We start from the raw sequence: 16005 nt of genomic DNA, 5'->3' as shown, positions 1-16005 counted from the left end.
GGTAATTAATCCAAGGATCTCATCTGGCTGCTTCTTGATAGACACTAGGGAACCAGCTCATACAACATGGCTGGGCTGCTTGTTCCACTGCCCCCCACTCTGCCCTTTGTGTACATATTTTAATAAAGTCCTCTTAAAACATTCTACCTATTTTTAAATTTCTTCCTTTGTTTAATCCTCATGATTATCTGTATGTATCAGGTACTACAGAGCAGCAGGGGCATGCACTAGGAACATCCAGATAACAGGTGCCTGTTGAACGGTATTATGCATTAAGTTTTTGTTGTAAAGGGCATTTTCACACATCCATGCAGTCGTCTTTGAATAACCCAGGGACTCGTATCACACACTTGCTGCAGGTCAGGCAGAGAGAGCAGGGAAACTCCATTCACTTGAAAAACTGCCTGCCAACGTGTGTTGGGAACGGTACTCTATTGTAGCAGATCACCCCCAGAGAATGGAGAAATGACTCAGCTCTGTTTCAGTGCTATATTTAGCCTTGATAATCTGCCTGGTGAGTCAGAGAGGGAGCCTGTCAGGGTGGCTTCCTTGGAAAATCTTGCCAGTCATTTTTTTATGATGTCATTCCATTCCACTGTGTGGTCATTGTCATTGTAAGGGTGATATATAGTCAGAGGTGTGTAAGAAATGTTACAGACAAGAGGAGACCATTCAGCCCTGTCTTATCCATTCAGTGCTCGGAAGTTAAGGTCTCATCCAGCCTTTTCTTGAAAAAAAAACAGGACTTCAACAAAGTGGCAGGCCAGCTCGTTCCGTTCTTCAACCACTCTTTGTGTAAGCCCTTTGTTAGGTACTGTGAAAGGTTGTGATCTTTTTAAGGTGTATTGATCATCACCTGTGTTAAAGATGACTCCTTCTCCAAAATAAGTATTTTTTTGGAGATCCATGTGGAACCCTGACAAGATCATGACGAGGCTGGTACAGTATTTGTTGGTTCTCTCGAGACCCCAGAGCAGGAGTATATCGGAGGTTGGCTGATGTTGACAGCACCTGTAGGCTAATGCATGGCATAATTGTCAAGTAGGCTGTCCAGGTGATGCATTGTGGTATCATTTGTAAGCTCATAGAGATATAACAGTTGCAACATGTAGTGTACATATCATACATCCTATAAAAAGTCCATGAATTGTATGGCATCGTTTAGAAGTGTTCAGAGATCAGCAAAGGTAAAGCCTGCTGGGCAAACTGGTTCACGGTTCATGGCTTGGACATTGTGTCCAGTGTGTGTCTGCAGGTCTTCTAGGTCTCTTTAAAGCATCAGTAACTGGTGAGAGGAGCTGTTCAACTAGTCAAATTAGACCAGTGATGTGCTGACTCACCACGAACCCAGCTGGACTGAACACTGTAGATACACTGGTCCTCCAGGACTGGGACCCCTGCGCTAACTCATGGTGAAACTCTTCCCACCCAATGGAGACAATAGACGAGGGGGCTGAAAGGAAGGGGATTGGTTTGGGTGAACAGGTCAGCTGAGGCTTCCCCAGTCGGTCATTGTGGGTGATCAAGTGAGAAGGCCGAGGCCCTGTGTGAGATTTCAGAAGACAGAAACTCTGGGTGACAAGACCAAAGCTCCGTGGACTGCCCAAGGGCCTTGGACTCGAGAAGACAGGAGAAACTCGTGAGTGCTTGACTTGTGTGACTCCAAAGCTTTGTTAACACTGAAGCAGGTAAACGGCCAGCTGGATAGTAGTTGACTAAAAACTTATCAACAAGGAGCTAGGCTATTGTTTAGTTTATTGTTTTGCTTTGTCATGACGGTTTTGATCTTCCTTCAGCTTTGGAAATAAAGAGCACCGTCCGAAGCTTGCAGCTTGTGCTGGGGGTGTATCTGTTGGCTAGGGACCTGCCTTAAACAACCCCCCTTGTGTGGCCCACCCCAGGCGGCATCTCAGGACTTTATAGTTTGTTTTTATTACCTGCATGTAAAACCCTGCATTTGTCAACATTTAACATTTGCCCGGTGTTTTGGAAGAAAAGTTAAGACTATGACATAGAGTGGTAGGCAGATTAGTCAGATTGCCAGTTTTGATGGAGACAGAGGTGATGGGCCAGTGAGTTAACCCACAGAATGTGGTTAGGATGTTATAAAGTGTAGTCCTGGTATTCACCCTGCAGGTCCGTCATTGATGGATCATTGTTTGAGTGCCGACAGTGACCTCTGATCCGTTGTCTTGGCAAAGGGGCATAGCGGGCTGAAGGGATCTAGGCTGCACCATGGTGTTGTGGAATGAACACAGCTTTACAATGTCCTGCTCTGTGATCTATACGTGGAAAATGCCTCTTATCAGAGGGTCCCTTTTAGCTGTATTTCTCTGCTTTTACAGAGGCCCAACCTGCTCGGTCAAGGCAACGGAAGGATTACTAGAAATCTTTAATGAAGCTTAATTCTAAGTGTAATAACATGCCTTGCTCCTACACAACATCAGGCCTGGGGGGGTTCTAATCTTCAATGCTTCTAGTGCCCAAAACGCTTATGGCTGTTCTACGCGAATACTATATAATACACAACTTGGTCCTCCTGCAGCTTGGGGCATGCTGTAGACTTATTTCTTAGTGAATGAGTGAAATACTCTCATACATCAGCCATTTCTCTTTTACTGTGTACATTTTTACCACTTTAATCGCAGATATATTTTACTTCATTCCTAATGGTACATTTTCTGTTGTAGTTCAGAGAGAAATATATTTTAGCCTCCATTGCAATATTCCTTTCAGTCTCTCTTTTGGACTTACTTATACCCTTTTTTACCTCTGCTTGCAATTCATTGTGCTTTATGAAAAGAACTTTGAATCCAGCTGGGTTTTAATCATTAATAAATTGTTTTAGCATGTTTTTTGACAAGCTAATGGTTCTGTCCTCTCTTTGCTTCACCCTGTCTTGGTTGTTTGAAAAGTTGAGGTCAATAAATTTTCTCTTATAGATGCTCTGACACACTGGGTAGGAAAGATGTCATTAACCATACCTATCTGCCTTTGGCTGCTGATATTCCCATATATCTTTCCCAGTCTATGTTTGAACAGTTGAAGTTTCCCATAAACCTTACCTCTTTTGCATATAGATTCTTCATTTTTATACATGAATTAATTTATTAATTGTAATTAACATGCCCATTTGGTGGACTAGAGCATGCTCCTAATATCTTTGGAATGTTTTTAATGAGCCTGGCCCATGTGTCTCTGCAGTTGAAGTGTCCTGTTTGAAACTGCTGCCTTCAGCTCAATCATCTGATTCCAGTTCTGGGAGTGAAGCAAATTTATTCAGCTCTTTGTTTAGACAGATCTTATTTGTTCTCGCCATTATAAGATGTTTTAACTCTTCTTTCATTACTTCAGATTTTCCTCGGGCCGCCAGATGATAAATTATTTGCAGTACTAATGTAATCCTGCCTGATTTTTGTAGGTGTCCTTATAGAATAGTGCAGTAAGGCAGATGTCTATGAGGAGGCTTTAAAGGTACATGAAGGTCATGTATAGACCTCACAACAGCTGGATTGCCAGACATGCACTGTTAGGTCCATACAGTGATGTTCTTACAGCCCTCTGGTCCTTAGTCTGGTTTGCTCCTCCATCGTGTCACTAACTGAGTGTCACCAGGGGTTGCCACAGTCCCACTATTAACACCACGTGCCACATGGCTTAGGGGTCCCACCATTGTTGCTGCGCCTGCAGCCTGCGAGCCTTGCCTGCGCCTCTTGCCCTTTCCCAGCTGCGCAGGTCTCCTTGCCGAAACCCAGAACCACCTGCTGTCTTCAGAACTAGACTTCCAGCCTGCGGGGTGTCACCCTTTTCAAAACATTATCATGACCTTAAGGATTTAAAACCTCCTCCCAGACACTGAAACTCATTCAAAAGGCTTAAAATGACAGCTGCCTCATTATAGACTCTATCCTGCGATGCCAGTGAACTAGAAGAAAAGTCAAGCACCCTCCGAATGCTGAGGGCCCTGTGGAGTTATTTAATGTGACAGAAGTGCTTGTCAAGCATAGCTGACATTTTAATTGGCAAAGGAACAAGTTAAGGTTTATTCCATGCTGAAAAGAAACGCAACGTTTCGGCTGTGAAGCCTTCTTTAGGTGTGTTTTCTCTTTAATTGTTGGCTGTTTCTTTTGTTTAATTCCTGTCCCCCAGGGATGTTGTCCTGAAGCTACTCCAGTACGAAGCCTCAGCCAACATTGCCGACAATAAAGGCTGCTTCCCTCTTCACCTGGCTGCTTGGAAGGGAGATGTGGAAATAGTGAAGATCCTCATCCATTACGGGCCCTCACACAGCAGAGTCAACGAGCAGGTACTGGAAAGGGAATCTGTGTGCACAGAGGACTTTTCGTGTTATTTTCAGATCGTGTCATGTGGTGAAAATCAGATCTTGAGGATCATCTACTGTAGTTTTAAGTAGGCTATTTGGTGTTATAGAAGAAAAGTCAAAGTATGTGCTGGATTCTCTGTTGCTTCAGCTCAAGGGACTATTCCCATATCTGTGTTCTGGTGCCAGTAATCATTCCTATTCAAGAAGGTGCAGTCTTAAGAATGTTACTGATTGTCAAACAAACATCTTTGCTAGACAATTGCTCTTAATTTCCTGTTCATCTGAGTGGAAGCTCAGGCTAAATAAAAGCTTCGATCATGCTGACCATAGCGACTTACAATTCCAGTACAAGACGGTGGTATTTTTTCATCCAGATGTTTCAACCAGTAGAAACCTGCCATTAAATATAGGGTTTGTAATTTTGCTGCTGATGGCTGGATTGAGGTTTTAATTTAATCAATGCCTTAAAACAACAGGTCCGTAATACTACCAAACTGAAGTTTAAAATGCAAAAAGTGTTTTTTATTAGTGCTCCGGTGATAAAAGTTTTTTTTTACTATGCGAAACAGTGACTTTCCCTTATGGTGCCATCGGACTGTTGTGTTCCTTTCACATCCAATCAACTGAAGCCATTGATATCATTTATAATTACAATTCTTTGAATTTGCGTAGAACGTTTTGACCAAAGAGTTTTGACCAAAGAGCACTTTGCCTTACTGCACTGAAGAGCTGCTGAACCTAAGTGACCCACAGCAGCCTTTCTGCTCATCGGGAGGAGTGAGAAATCACTGGACTAGTACAGTATAATGGAGGGGGAGCTATAGGAAAGGATTATTTCTCAAGCACAGAGTGGAATTTAGCCAGGACGCCAGAGTTAACAGCCTTGAGAAATGTGCCCTGAAATTTTTAATGACCAAGTACTTGTTATGCAGTGATATATAACATAAGTTACATTCCAAGCGGCGAATTCTGTCAACAGGTAAAGTATTTTTAATAATCTTGTTGAATAAATATACATTTAGCTGTAATTATGTTTAAATCTATCACTATTCTGAATTATTATTTTATTTCTTTATCTGAATAATTTTTATTTGAGCTTTTCAGCATCGCATCTCTAATTATTGTGTTTCACTGTAAATATTTCCTCTCTGTATCAATGATGAAGGAAACAGAAGGTAGAAAAGGTGTTTAGCACGAGAAATCCACTGCTCTTCCTCAAGACAGAACTGAGGTTTAGGGCACAATATGTTTTAAAGGCTTTCAGATGTTAACAACCTCCTTTAAATTCAGTGCTCTAAGCGGATGATTTGTTCTAGCTCACAAATACAATAACAGCTTTAAGTATAAACATGATGTGAGCCATTTTATTTCTTTCTTAAGTACTAAACCTTCTGATTAAAAGGTAGTTTGAATTATAGCAGTACCACTGCTAATTATACTGGAAAAGCAGAGTGTGTTCTGAAACAACCACTTTTTAAACTGCTTTATTGAGTAGCTGATGCTCTATGCCTACTTAAGGCTGATGCACACTGGACGAATGCTGATGAGCAATGAAATGGTTTGACATGATGTGATGGGGATATACTGCATACTGCATTTTTTTAAATGAATTGAGAAAATGTTATATTTGGAAATAAAAGATACAGAGTTTTGCACCATTTTTCCTAAGACTGCCCTGTTATTCTGCACCAATTCATTGCATTTGTTGTAGAGAAGTGTTGTGCCACAGAGGCGTGTTTCTCCGCGATGCTGGAACCCTGAACAGCTGTGCAATGAAACGTATTTGTTTTCCACCCAGTGAAGGCTGGTGGATCTCGTTGCACATTTGCAGAACCAAAATGGAAGGAGATCATATAAATATACTGTAAACATGCTGTGTAAATAGACAGAGTATGGCTGTCTGATGGGCTGCGATACAGCAAGATTCCTGTTCAGCGCTCTGAAAGTCTGGAACAAGCTGTCCATCTACTGTATGTTGAAGCCAATACTCAGGCTTCCTTCAAGAAACAGCTGGATAAGATCAGTGAGCTACTAATTAACTAATTAACGAAACAGGCTGGATGGCTGAATGACCTCCTCTTGTGTGCAGCTTTTCTGATGTTCTCAGTCGTAGAACTGTGGAATTAAACTAGACTCAGTAATATAAAAGTGCACAGTGTAGCACTTTGAAGGCTTTTAGTTATACTTTGTCTCTTCAAAGTGCTACACTAACTAATGTTGTGTAAAGCATATTTGAATGTGTATTTCAGCATTTTCGAGTAGCAATATGGTCAAAGCTATAAATGATAAAACACTTTGCAGGCATTCAGCGCTGGGCTGGGGCTCAGCGAAGAGAGGTGTTAGCTTGTCACTGCTGTGCAGGCTTCAATCTGCAGAGCCCAGTGAAGTTTCTTCTATAGTGTTGAGGCACTGCAATCACCCCGGTCTGGGGCGACTCTGAAACACTGTACAGCAATCTGTGACCTGGATTCAGAAGTAGACAGCTGTTAGATGGCTAACAAAAATAATAAAAAGAGGGTTTTCGTATAATAATGCTACAGCTTAGAATGTCCTTAGTGAATGTACAGTACAGTATACTGTGTCTGAATACAATCTGTCACATAGCTGCAGTTTTACAAGTTCAGAATCACTTTATTTGTCTGCTCGTCCTGAGCAGTGCGGTGGCTCTGTGGCTAAAGATCCCACGGCCGGCAGAGGAATCCTACTCCGTTGGGCCCCTGAGCAAGGCCCTTAACCCCAGCTGCTCCAGGGGTGCTGTATAAATGGCTGACCCTGCGCTCTGACCCCCAGCTTCTCTCTCCCCATCTGTGGGCCTGTGTGTCTCATGGAGAGCAAGCTGGGGTATGCAAAAAGACAAATTCCTCATGCAAGAAATTGTATATGGCCAATAAAGTGATCTTATCTTATCTTTAGTCTGAGTTTGTACAGGTCTTCAGTAGATGGCAAGTGGCAGCCTAGGACTCCCTCTTAAAGGGGACAATGCACTGCAGTTTCCATTCAGAGTGGACAGATGTGTTGCCAAAGTAAATGGTTAGAGAAGCTGTAAGAATGCTCTCAATAACGGCTCTAATAAAACTGGATGAGAAGCATTGAGATCATTCAGTTGAGGCAGGAAATACAATCTCTGGTGCACATTCCTTGCTGATAACATTTGCATCCCGTCTGAAGTTTTCAGAGACTGGTTACTCCTAAGAACTGGAAAGACTGCACCACACTCCCTGCGATCCTGTCAGTTTCTTGGACATGTGTTTTGGAGGGTTTTTCCTAAAGTCAACAAACACTTCCGCTGTTCTGAGATTGTTGAGCTTAAGGTTGTTGTTGACACACCATGTCTCCAGACGATCCACGTCTCTTCTTTACATTCAAATGAGACAGTGTGTTGTGGAGGATCCACGTCTCTTCTTTACATTCAAATGAGACAGTGTGTTGTGGAGGACGTCTGGGATGATGGTATTGAATGCTAAAGTCAACAAAGAGCAGTCTCACATATGATCCTGGAGATTTTAGATGTAGCAGGATATAGTGTAGGCAAACATAAACAACATCATCCACTGACCTATTGGCTCTTTATGCAAATTGTAAGCGGACAATATATGAATCTGTGATTGTTTGGAGATATCGGAGTATCAGATGCTCAAATGTAAGACTCTGTCATAATATTTCATTTACACCTCTGAGTGTTCTTGCAACATGAGTGCACTGCTCTAGAGACTCACTGATGCCTGTGTCTATCTGAGTTCTCCTGAGGGTAATATTAGAAAGCAGTTGTAGAAAACAGAAACACTGCCCTTCTGTAACTTAAACAGGCCTCCTCAGACAACAGCTGCCAGAGAGAAAGGTGTTTTTATTAGTAACAGAAGTTTTCAGCATCGGCTTATATGGAAGATTGCCCTGATGTAGGATCAGAGAAAGTTGATGTGGTATTTTTTGGCAGCTCTGAAGAGTAATACGTTTTGCAACAATTTACTCCACAGAAAAGTGTTTGAAGAATACATTTCTCAGAACAAAAGGTTTCTGTTTTGTCAGTGTCCATGCCAAGAGAGCTGTTTAATTTGCCTTTAAGTTTTACTTTGGTCTTTAGGATGGTTACACTGCCAAACTGTAACCTTTTTTGTGTAGGATTATTTAACTCAGATAAATATTTCAATTCAAGCTAGGCTTTATTTATCTCCTGGGGAAAATTTGTTCTATGGCAGAGTCCAACACAACACTACAACAAAAACTTCATCAACAAAGAATTTAGTACAGCCGTGTTTCAGGAGAGCCACTTCACATTGTTTGAGAGTGAGACTGCAGCTTTCATCCCCTAGTTTTACACCTGAGGACACAGGAGGTTATTCCCAGATGGGAGGGGTGTAAATTCACAAGGGAGGGGGTGAGACACACAGACATAACGCTCTTGGCCTTCTTCAGCATCCTTTGTTTGTAGAGGTCATTTAAGTTTATTGTTTCTTTGTTTCTCTTTTTGTTTCTTTTTTAAATCCTTTTATCATTTCATATCCCTCACTTAAATATAGTGTGCAGAGTTGCCTGCTGTACTGAGTGGATTTTTTCACAGTGAATTATTTCAGTCTGGACACAGAGAGAAAACAGTGCCCCTGGTGGAGCACAGGCATATAGTCAACTCTTCAAAAAACCTGTGGGTCGTGTACTGTACTTACTTATTGTCCCAGATGGGAAATTTCTGATGCAGGGAGGTGCATGGCATAACACAAAACACAATATGTTCAACACAACATGAACACGTTTTACAATAAGACAAAATACATAAATAAGAAAAGAAAAAGAAGTTAACATCTTAAGTCATCTTTACTAGTTAGAATAAACTAAACTTATTTTTCTATTTTATTTTGATATATTGGAGTACAATTGCACGGGTCTCAATTTTCCATGCAGTATGACTGCATAGGTAACACTCTTCCTAAACTAAGGTCTAAGACGGAGTCCGATGAAGGGGTTTGTTCTAGGCCAGGAGGCCCAACACAGAATCGCTTTCTTGTTAGAGAAGAAAGTTATCTTTGAAGAAAATAAGTGTTTTTTTTTTTCCAGCAAGACTCAGTGTGAGCACAAGGTTTTCACTGAGCACAAATACTGAGGCTCTGGGCTTACCAGGGACCCTGGATTGGAAGAAACAGCATGGAAATGAAATGAATGGATGAAAAAAAAAAAAGCTGACAGAGTGAACAGTATCTGTGGCACAGCGTCTGAGACCCTCCCACTGTTGCCTCTGTTTGTGACAGCCCCATCAGCTGAAAGCTGAGAGGGGGTCCACAGACCCCTTCCATCCTCCAGCTCCTTTTTTAAGCTTCTTCCTTCCGATAAAATATTGAATTGGACTAAAATGATCAAGTGAGGATTGAAACACAAATGGTCATAGAGCAGTCCGTTCAATGCAGAGCAGTGAATTACCGATGAGAAGGAAGTGTGAGTGGGGATGCGTTTTAATTTTGCTTGAAGACTCAGGGAAGGAAAACATCTAATGAAACTGGTCGCCGACCGGTCTGTGAAAACAGAAAGATGGGAGGGTTGAATCCTGCATGAGTAATTCAGCTCTCAGTTTGTGTTAGATCACAGTGTGATTGAATGAGGAAGAGAGGTTTCAGAGGTTGATTTAGTCTCTCCTGTGTTGGAGTCCAGTCCAGTGCTCTAAATATAGAGATAAACTGAGTGATATTAATATATATTCTGCTTTTTAATCCTTGTTTTTTTTTAAATAAAACATTACACCAGAAATGTAACAGATCTGTATTATATTTTCAGATCCCCACCAGCAGTTCTGTCACACAAATCTTTTCATTTGGAAAATAATTGGAGATAGATTAGGATTGTTTAGCAATGGGAAATGTGAATTAATTCTCTGGAGTATTGATTTTTCATTTCACTCTGGTCTTTATGGAAAAGTATTGTAATCGTGGTACAGGAAATAAGAATAAAGCACTTTCAAACCAGGTCTACATCAATCTCCCAGAGACAGGCAAGCAAGGATAAACAAATTCAATAAGAGTGCTCTCGGCTCCTAGTCAAACACAAGGTGTTATTTAGACTGAAGCTAATTGCAGTGTTGGGTCAGTGGGCCTGTATCTTCACACAGCACAAGGTGAATCATGATTCGCTATTCAGCTCATGGTCTGCCATCGGTCATAGGGTCAGGACAGGGCCAAAATATATGCGAATGAGACAAAGTGTTAAGAAACTGAACAAATCATAACGAGACTAATCAATCACATCTAAAAACAGACAATTAACCTCAACAATCCCTCGTTATTCTTCCTGAATGGGCCCGAGGCTGGCTTAATTCACACTTTTTTCCAGCAAGTGCAATTAATGAATGTCCTTATAGGAGTCACAGTGCCTTCTCTCTGTGTAGTAAGGCAGCTCCTGTAACGATGTGGCTGTGTAAGCAAAGGTCTCCCCTGTGTGAGACAACAATCACAGAGATCTGGGTAGTGTCTTCAGATAGAACTCTTTAGCTCCCTTCAGGAAGACGAGTTGTGGTATTGTAGTCAGGACTCTTTTAACCAGATGGTTGTGGACTCACATTGCAGATTCACTGCTGTTTTTTCCTTGAGCATGGTACTTGGGTTATCATTATAAATGATAATTTATTCTCAGTTGACTTATCTGGTTAAAACCGAAATGTTTTTTTTAATATCTGTATGGTCTCTTTGCATGTTATAATAATTTCTACAGTGGGGTGATTGCTGGAGCAGCTTGGGTGAACATGCTTGGCTCAAGGGAGTGTCTGCAATGCTTCACCCAGGATTCGAACCCACAACACTGTGGTCTAGAGTCCCGAGTAGAGACGACTACTGCTTCAAAGATCAATAAAATGTGCTCTAGTTCCAAGGTCTGAAATTGTAAAGTTCCTGCTGTAAACAGATGACATAATATGATAAATGACATGCAGATATACTGTAAAGAAATTCTTACAAGCACTTGTGAAAAGAATCTGCTAAATACAATTTAAGTTACTTTTAAGAATTGCAATTCTTACAATTCTTTCCATCCTTATTTTCTTTCCCATTCCCTCATTTCCTTGCACGAAACTGGGAGAATGCCATCATCTACATCTACCTGTTCCTGTTCCCTGTTTTCTGTTTTTCCTACTTGAGTCTACTTTCCAGAAATATAGTCCTAATTTTAGACTGAACCTATATATCAAGGTTTACCATACTTTGATCACTACTCCTCAGTTCTTTGATCCCATACATTTCTTTAATTTTATCTTGGTTGTTAGATCAGTAAAACTGTAAGTAGTTGTCTGTATAAACTGTGTTAATTAACAACTCAGCTATATCAGTTTCAGCTGCTTTGTTCCCCATCACCAGTCTATATTTTGGACAATAGAAACCCAGTGCTGTAACACCACCTTTGCTACATACTGTTCATTCTGTATTTGATCAGACAGTAAGCAAGCTGAGTTCACGTCTGCCTGTACTGGAAGCCTGTAGGAATGCGTGTGTTTTTGAAGCCGAGGGGAGCTGCAGATGGGCAGGACCAGACCAGCAGGTCTGTCCTGTAAGCAGGCTGGTAAACCAGCTGGAGGGGCCTGCTAGGACCTGACGTAGAGCCGTGAAGCGGCTGTGGGTGAAGCCAGAGTCCAGTAACAGGGTCTAGTGGTCACTGAGCACCGAGGGAGGAGACGTACAGTTGCGAGAACAAGTTTGTGAATCCTTTGGAATGAGCTGGATTTCTGCATGAATATGATGTGATCTGATCCTCATCTCGCTCGTAATAATAAATAGAGACGGTCTTATTTAACAAACAACACACACGACGTCTGACATTTTAACACATCACATTTTAGGAGCCATTCATGCAGAAATCCATATCAATCTTAAGGGTTCGCAAACTTTTTCTCACGGCTGTGTAGCTGTCTAGCTGGCGGGAGGTAAGCTCAGGAATGACCGAGCACCGGACCAAAGGCGGGGTGAGCCTTCATAACTGGAAACGATTGTTGAATTAGTAGATTGGCTGCCTGAGTGAAGGCAGCTGGTTTCATGGATGGGGGCCCCGATCGCGTCCTAACTAACTTGGCTGATGGAGAAGCTCTCATGGGGATGCTGTGGTTGTCCCTGGCAACAGCCGGCTGCCTGCTGCTCCTAAGCAGGGTTTGGCATCGCCCTGCCAGTCCTGCAGCCCTGAGCCATCACTGTGCTGCCACTGGACCTGCGAGCCCACGGACTCATCCAGCCACCCAGGCAGAGGGGCCCCTAGATGAGTCCCTCAGGGGCTTCATGACCTTATTATCAGCTCTGCGCGTTCTGTGTGACACACTACAGCTGGGTCATATTAATATTGAACAGGCCACAGTCATCGTTTTGTAAGATGATTGATCTTCCCTGAAGTCGTTTGTTGGCCTAATTAATGATCTTTAATTACACAAGTCTCGCCAGATCCACATGTGGGAGTTGAGCGATCCAGGAAGGCAGCCTACGGTTACACTTCCAGGTGTGAAAGAGAGGTGCCTTACCTGCGAAGAAGGTTGAAGAATGTACAAAGCGATGTACAATGAGCACATTGTTTCTGCTTGTTAAGCTTAGCATTCACAGAGGAGGTGAAGATCCTCATGTTGATAATGTCAATGCAATTGCAAAATATTAAAAAAAAAATAGTTTTTGTCTAAACCCCAAAGTGCGGATTGGTTTATTGAATATCTGATTTGTTTTAATAGCATGTTTGCAGTCTTGCAAAACTGGAAGTGTTTTGGCTTAGGATATTGTCTGTACCAACTGTCTAAGCCTACAAAAGTAACACTTCTCACATCTAAGTTCTTAAGGGAAGATAAGAGCAAGCCAGCTACCAATCCAACTACGATGAGCCTGGAGAGGAGACAAGACATGACCTCTTCTTACTGCAACTGATAAGCCCAGGTTATTTCCTCATATTAAGGGGTGGTACAGTGGCTCTGTGGCTCAGGATCTGCGCCTGTGGCTGGAAGTTTGCCGGTTCAAATCCCGCGGCTGGTAGAGGAATCCTACTCCGTTGGGCCCCTGAGCAAGGCCCTTAACCCCAACTGCTCCAGGGGTGCCTTATAAATGGCCGACCCTGCACTCAGACCCCAAGCTTCTCTCCCTGTCTGTGTGTCTCATGGAGAGCAAGCTGGGGTATGTGAAAAGATGAATTCCTCATACATGAAATTGTATATGGCCAATAAAGTGATCTTATATAAGAAGCTATTTTTCTGGAAGCAATGAGATGTATAAATAAAAACTGGACACCTGAGTCCTCAGTCCCAGTCTTTAAGAGCCAACAGGCTGTCTCCTTGACCTCAGTCCCAGTCCTTAAGAGGCAGCAGGCTGTCTACCTGACCTCAGTCCCAGTCTTTAAGACCCAACAGGCTGTGTACCTGAGTCCCTAGTCCCAGGAGAATGTACTGTATATGTCTAAGGGCGCGTCTACTACTCATATGGATGGGTTTGATCTGAGCTCGGTTCTCACTGTGCTAGATTACTGGGTGGGTCATTCATAATATTCGATGTATATATGCTTAAGAGTGGCAAACAGCTGGTTTTATATCAGGGATGATAATGTGCTCTTTTTTATGAGTGGATATTTTTTATTCCATGCAGTGGTGTGTATTTTCTATGCTATACATTATTTTTTACTTTTATTTTATTACAGGATGTCTAGCCATTGCGTTATTGATCACCCTGCTTTTATCTGCATTAAAAACATTACGGTGCTTTTTAATTCAACTGGATGAGTCAACTGAGAAAAGATTCTCATTTACAATGAGGACCAAGAGACTCATTTTTATAGTAGGGTACTTAGTGGAATGGTGAGAGTGAAAAGTTTTGCATAAATGCACAACAGTGGTGTTCCACACAGGATCTGAACCCGTGACTCTACAGTCGAGATCCTCTGACCACTGCTCCACACTGCCACCTACCTGCAGTGCAGATACTTTTGATTGGTTGCCAATTTAACACCTCAACTTTTGTAGATACAAAATGGGAAATTCTGAGCTGGAAGAGGTATTTGTGAGAAAGCCTTAGGTGTTTATGTTGACCCATAACTGACATCTTCTAAACTAGACTAAATATAATCATTTTTAATCATATAGTGCCTTTTCAAACCCAAGTACATGACATTAGTGATGATGAAAAATACAATAAAAACAAACATACAAGAGAAACTGTAATGCAGTCCAGCAGAGGACTTAATAAAAAGGTGACGTATTAAAAAGTGTAAGAGACAACATGGTCATCAATAAGTCAGACATTTAGTCCCAGATACAACAAGCAGTAGAGCAGCATCAACTGAACAGGGCCTGTGGGAAGGAATGTGTACATGAAGGAGTTCAGAGATGTATGATGGGGCCAGGTTATGTATAGCTTTTTAAGTCCTTATCAAAAACAATTCTGTGTTGAATACATGACTTGACAGGCAACCAGTGAAGATGTAGAAGGGTCTAGTCTAGAAGGGAAGCAATTGAAATTTAAACAAAGGATGTTAGGATCTAGGGGGCCTGAGCATAAGTGTAGTGTAGAGTGTAGAGCATAGAACAAGGAATGTTAAAATTCTAGAAAGCACGAATAAGACCTTATTTAGAATATTGCATAGATTTTGGTCACCATGTTACAAAAATATACTACTGTTCTGAAACCATTCTAGAGCAGAGCAACCAGGTTCATTTTGGGGATTATAATAAAGATTTGTATCAATTGGCTGCTATCTACCAAACAAAGTTGATGGACAGGTTTCATTCACTGATTGCATTGCTCTTGTAGCAGGTGTGAATCTTGCATTTTTGAAAGTGACCTTTCTTATCTCCCAATCGTTTCAGTGCTTCCGTTCCCTTGGTTTGTGTGTTTTTTACTGGGGCGCTCAGTCCCAGCTGTGCTGGAGAAGAGCAGAAGCAGTGTCTGTTCAAGCGGTGGTTTTGCTCTGTTCCCTGTGTGGAGGATCGCAGTGTGCCTGCCACTACAGATCAGCTGAAGTCAGGCAGTGCACCGATGCTATAATGTTTAAGCAGTGTGAGCGAACCCGGTTCATTTAGTCCCTTCTGTTCTCCCTGTGGCTCCCTCAATTTCTGCTGCTATTTCCTACTTCTTAGCCGTGTCATACCTGCCTGGATTCTGTTTCCTGTGGCAGTTACGTCCTACAGCAGTATTGGCTAAAACGTAAGCATCTTAACAGCTAGAATGATTAATCAGCAAAGAGGCCTTCTGTAGTTGTAACCTTATAGGTACTGGCATCTAAAGGTCTCATCCAGAGGAAGTTAAGTTGTATATTGGAAACATCTTCCTCTGTGAAAACCTGCGAATATGGTTGACACTGTAATTTCAGCTTCTTTTTCTAAAGGTGGTAGTGTGGGGTCAGCCCCTGATGACTGAGAGCTGTTTCTGTTTTGCTGTGCCGAGGTCCGATGTGCTGCCAGTTACATTTTAATGCTCCTCCGCAGCTCCAAGACTGTGAGGAATGTCGATGGAAAAGCAGGACTGGTTTGGCTTCTGAGGGCTACTGAGATCAGGACAGCTCCCTGGCTGCGTTGCCTGTGAATATCTGGTCTTTGGACATGTGAACGGAATGTTTTGGGTCTCAGGAGAGACCGCGTGGTCAATTGTGAAACACCACTGGGACAGAGGAAGAGGGACAAGCAGGAAGCTGTTCCTTCTGTACCTTAACAATCTGCTGCGTGCCCCATACCCGTCCTGCTGTGTAACTGAGGAGCTGGA

The 16005-nt window shown here is 42.2% G+C and overlaps 1 protein-coding gene across 7 annotated transcripts in view; it reads left to right on the top strand.

Annotated features, from left to right (window-relative positions):
- Positions 1 to 16005, top strand: part of anks1b (ankyrin repeat and sterile alpha motif domain containing 1B) — a 339546-nt gene that overhangs the window by 105526 nt on the left and 218015 nt on the right. For all 7 annotated transcript variants that reach the window (XR_011190118.1, XM_015351924.2, XM_015351925.2 and 4 more), the window contains exon 3: positions 4150 to 4306. Coding sequence is in view for 5 of the 7 variants with exons in the window: in XM_015351924.2 (XP_015207410.1) it covers positions 4150 to 4306 (157 nt within the window). In the remaining 2 variants the exon portion in view is untranslated. The remainder of the gene's footprint in view (positions 1 to 4149; positions 4307 to 16005) is intronic.

The sequence above is a fragment of the Lepisosteus oculatus genome, chromosome 7 (assembly GCF_040954835.1).
Source record: "Lepisosteus oculatus isolate fLepOcu1 chromosome 7, fLepOcu1.hap2, whole genome shotgun sequence".
NCBI classification, from domain to species: Eukaryota; Metazoa; Chordata; class Actinopteri; order Semionotiformes; family Lepisosteidae; genus Lepisosteus; species Lepisosteus oculatus.
The sequence above is the reverse complement of the archived record's forward strand: the minus strand, read 5'-3'. Positions and strand labels throughout refer to the sequence as shown.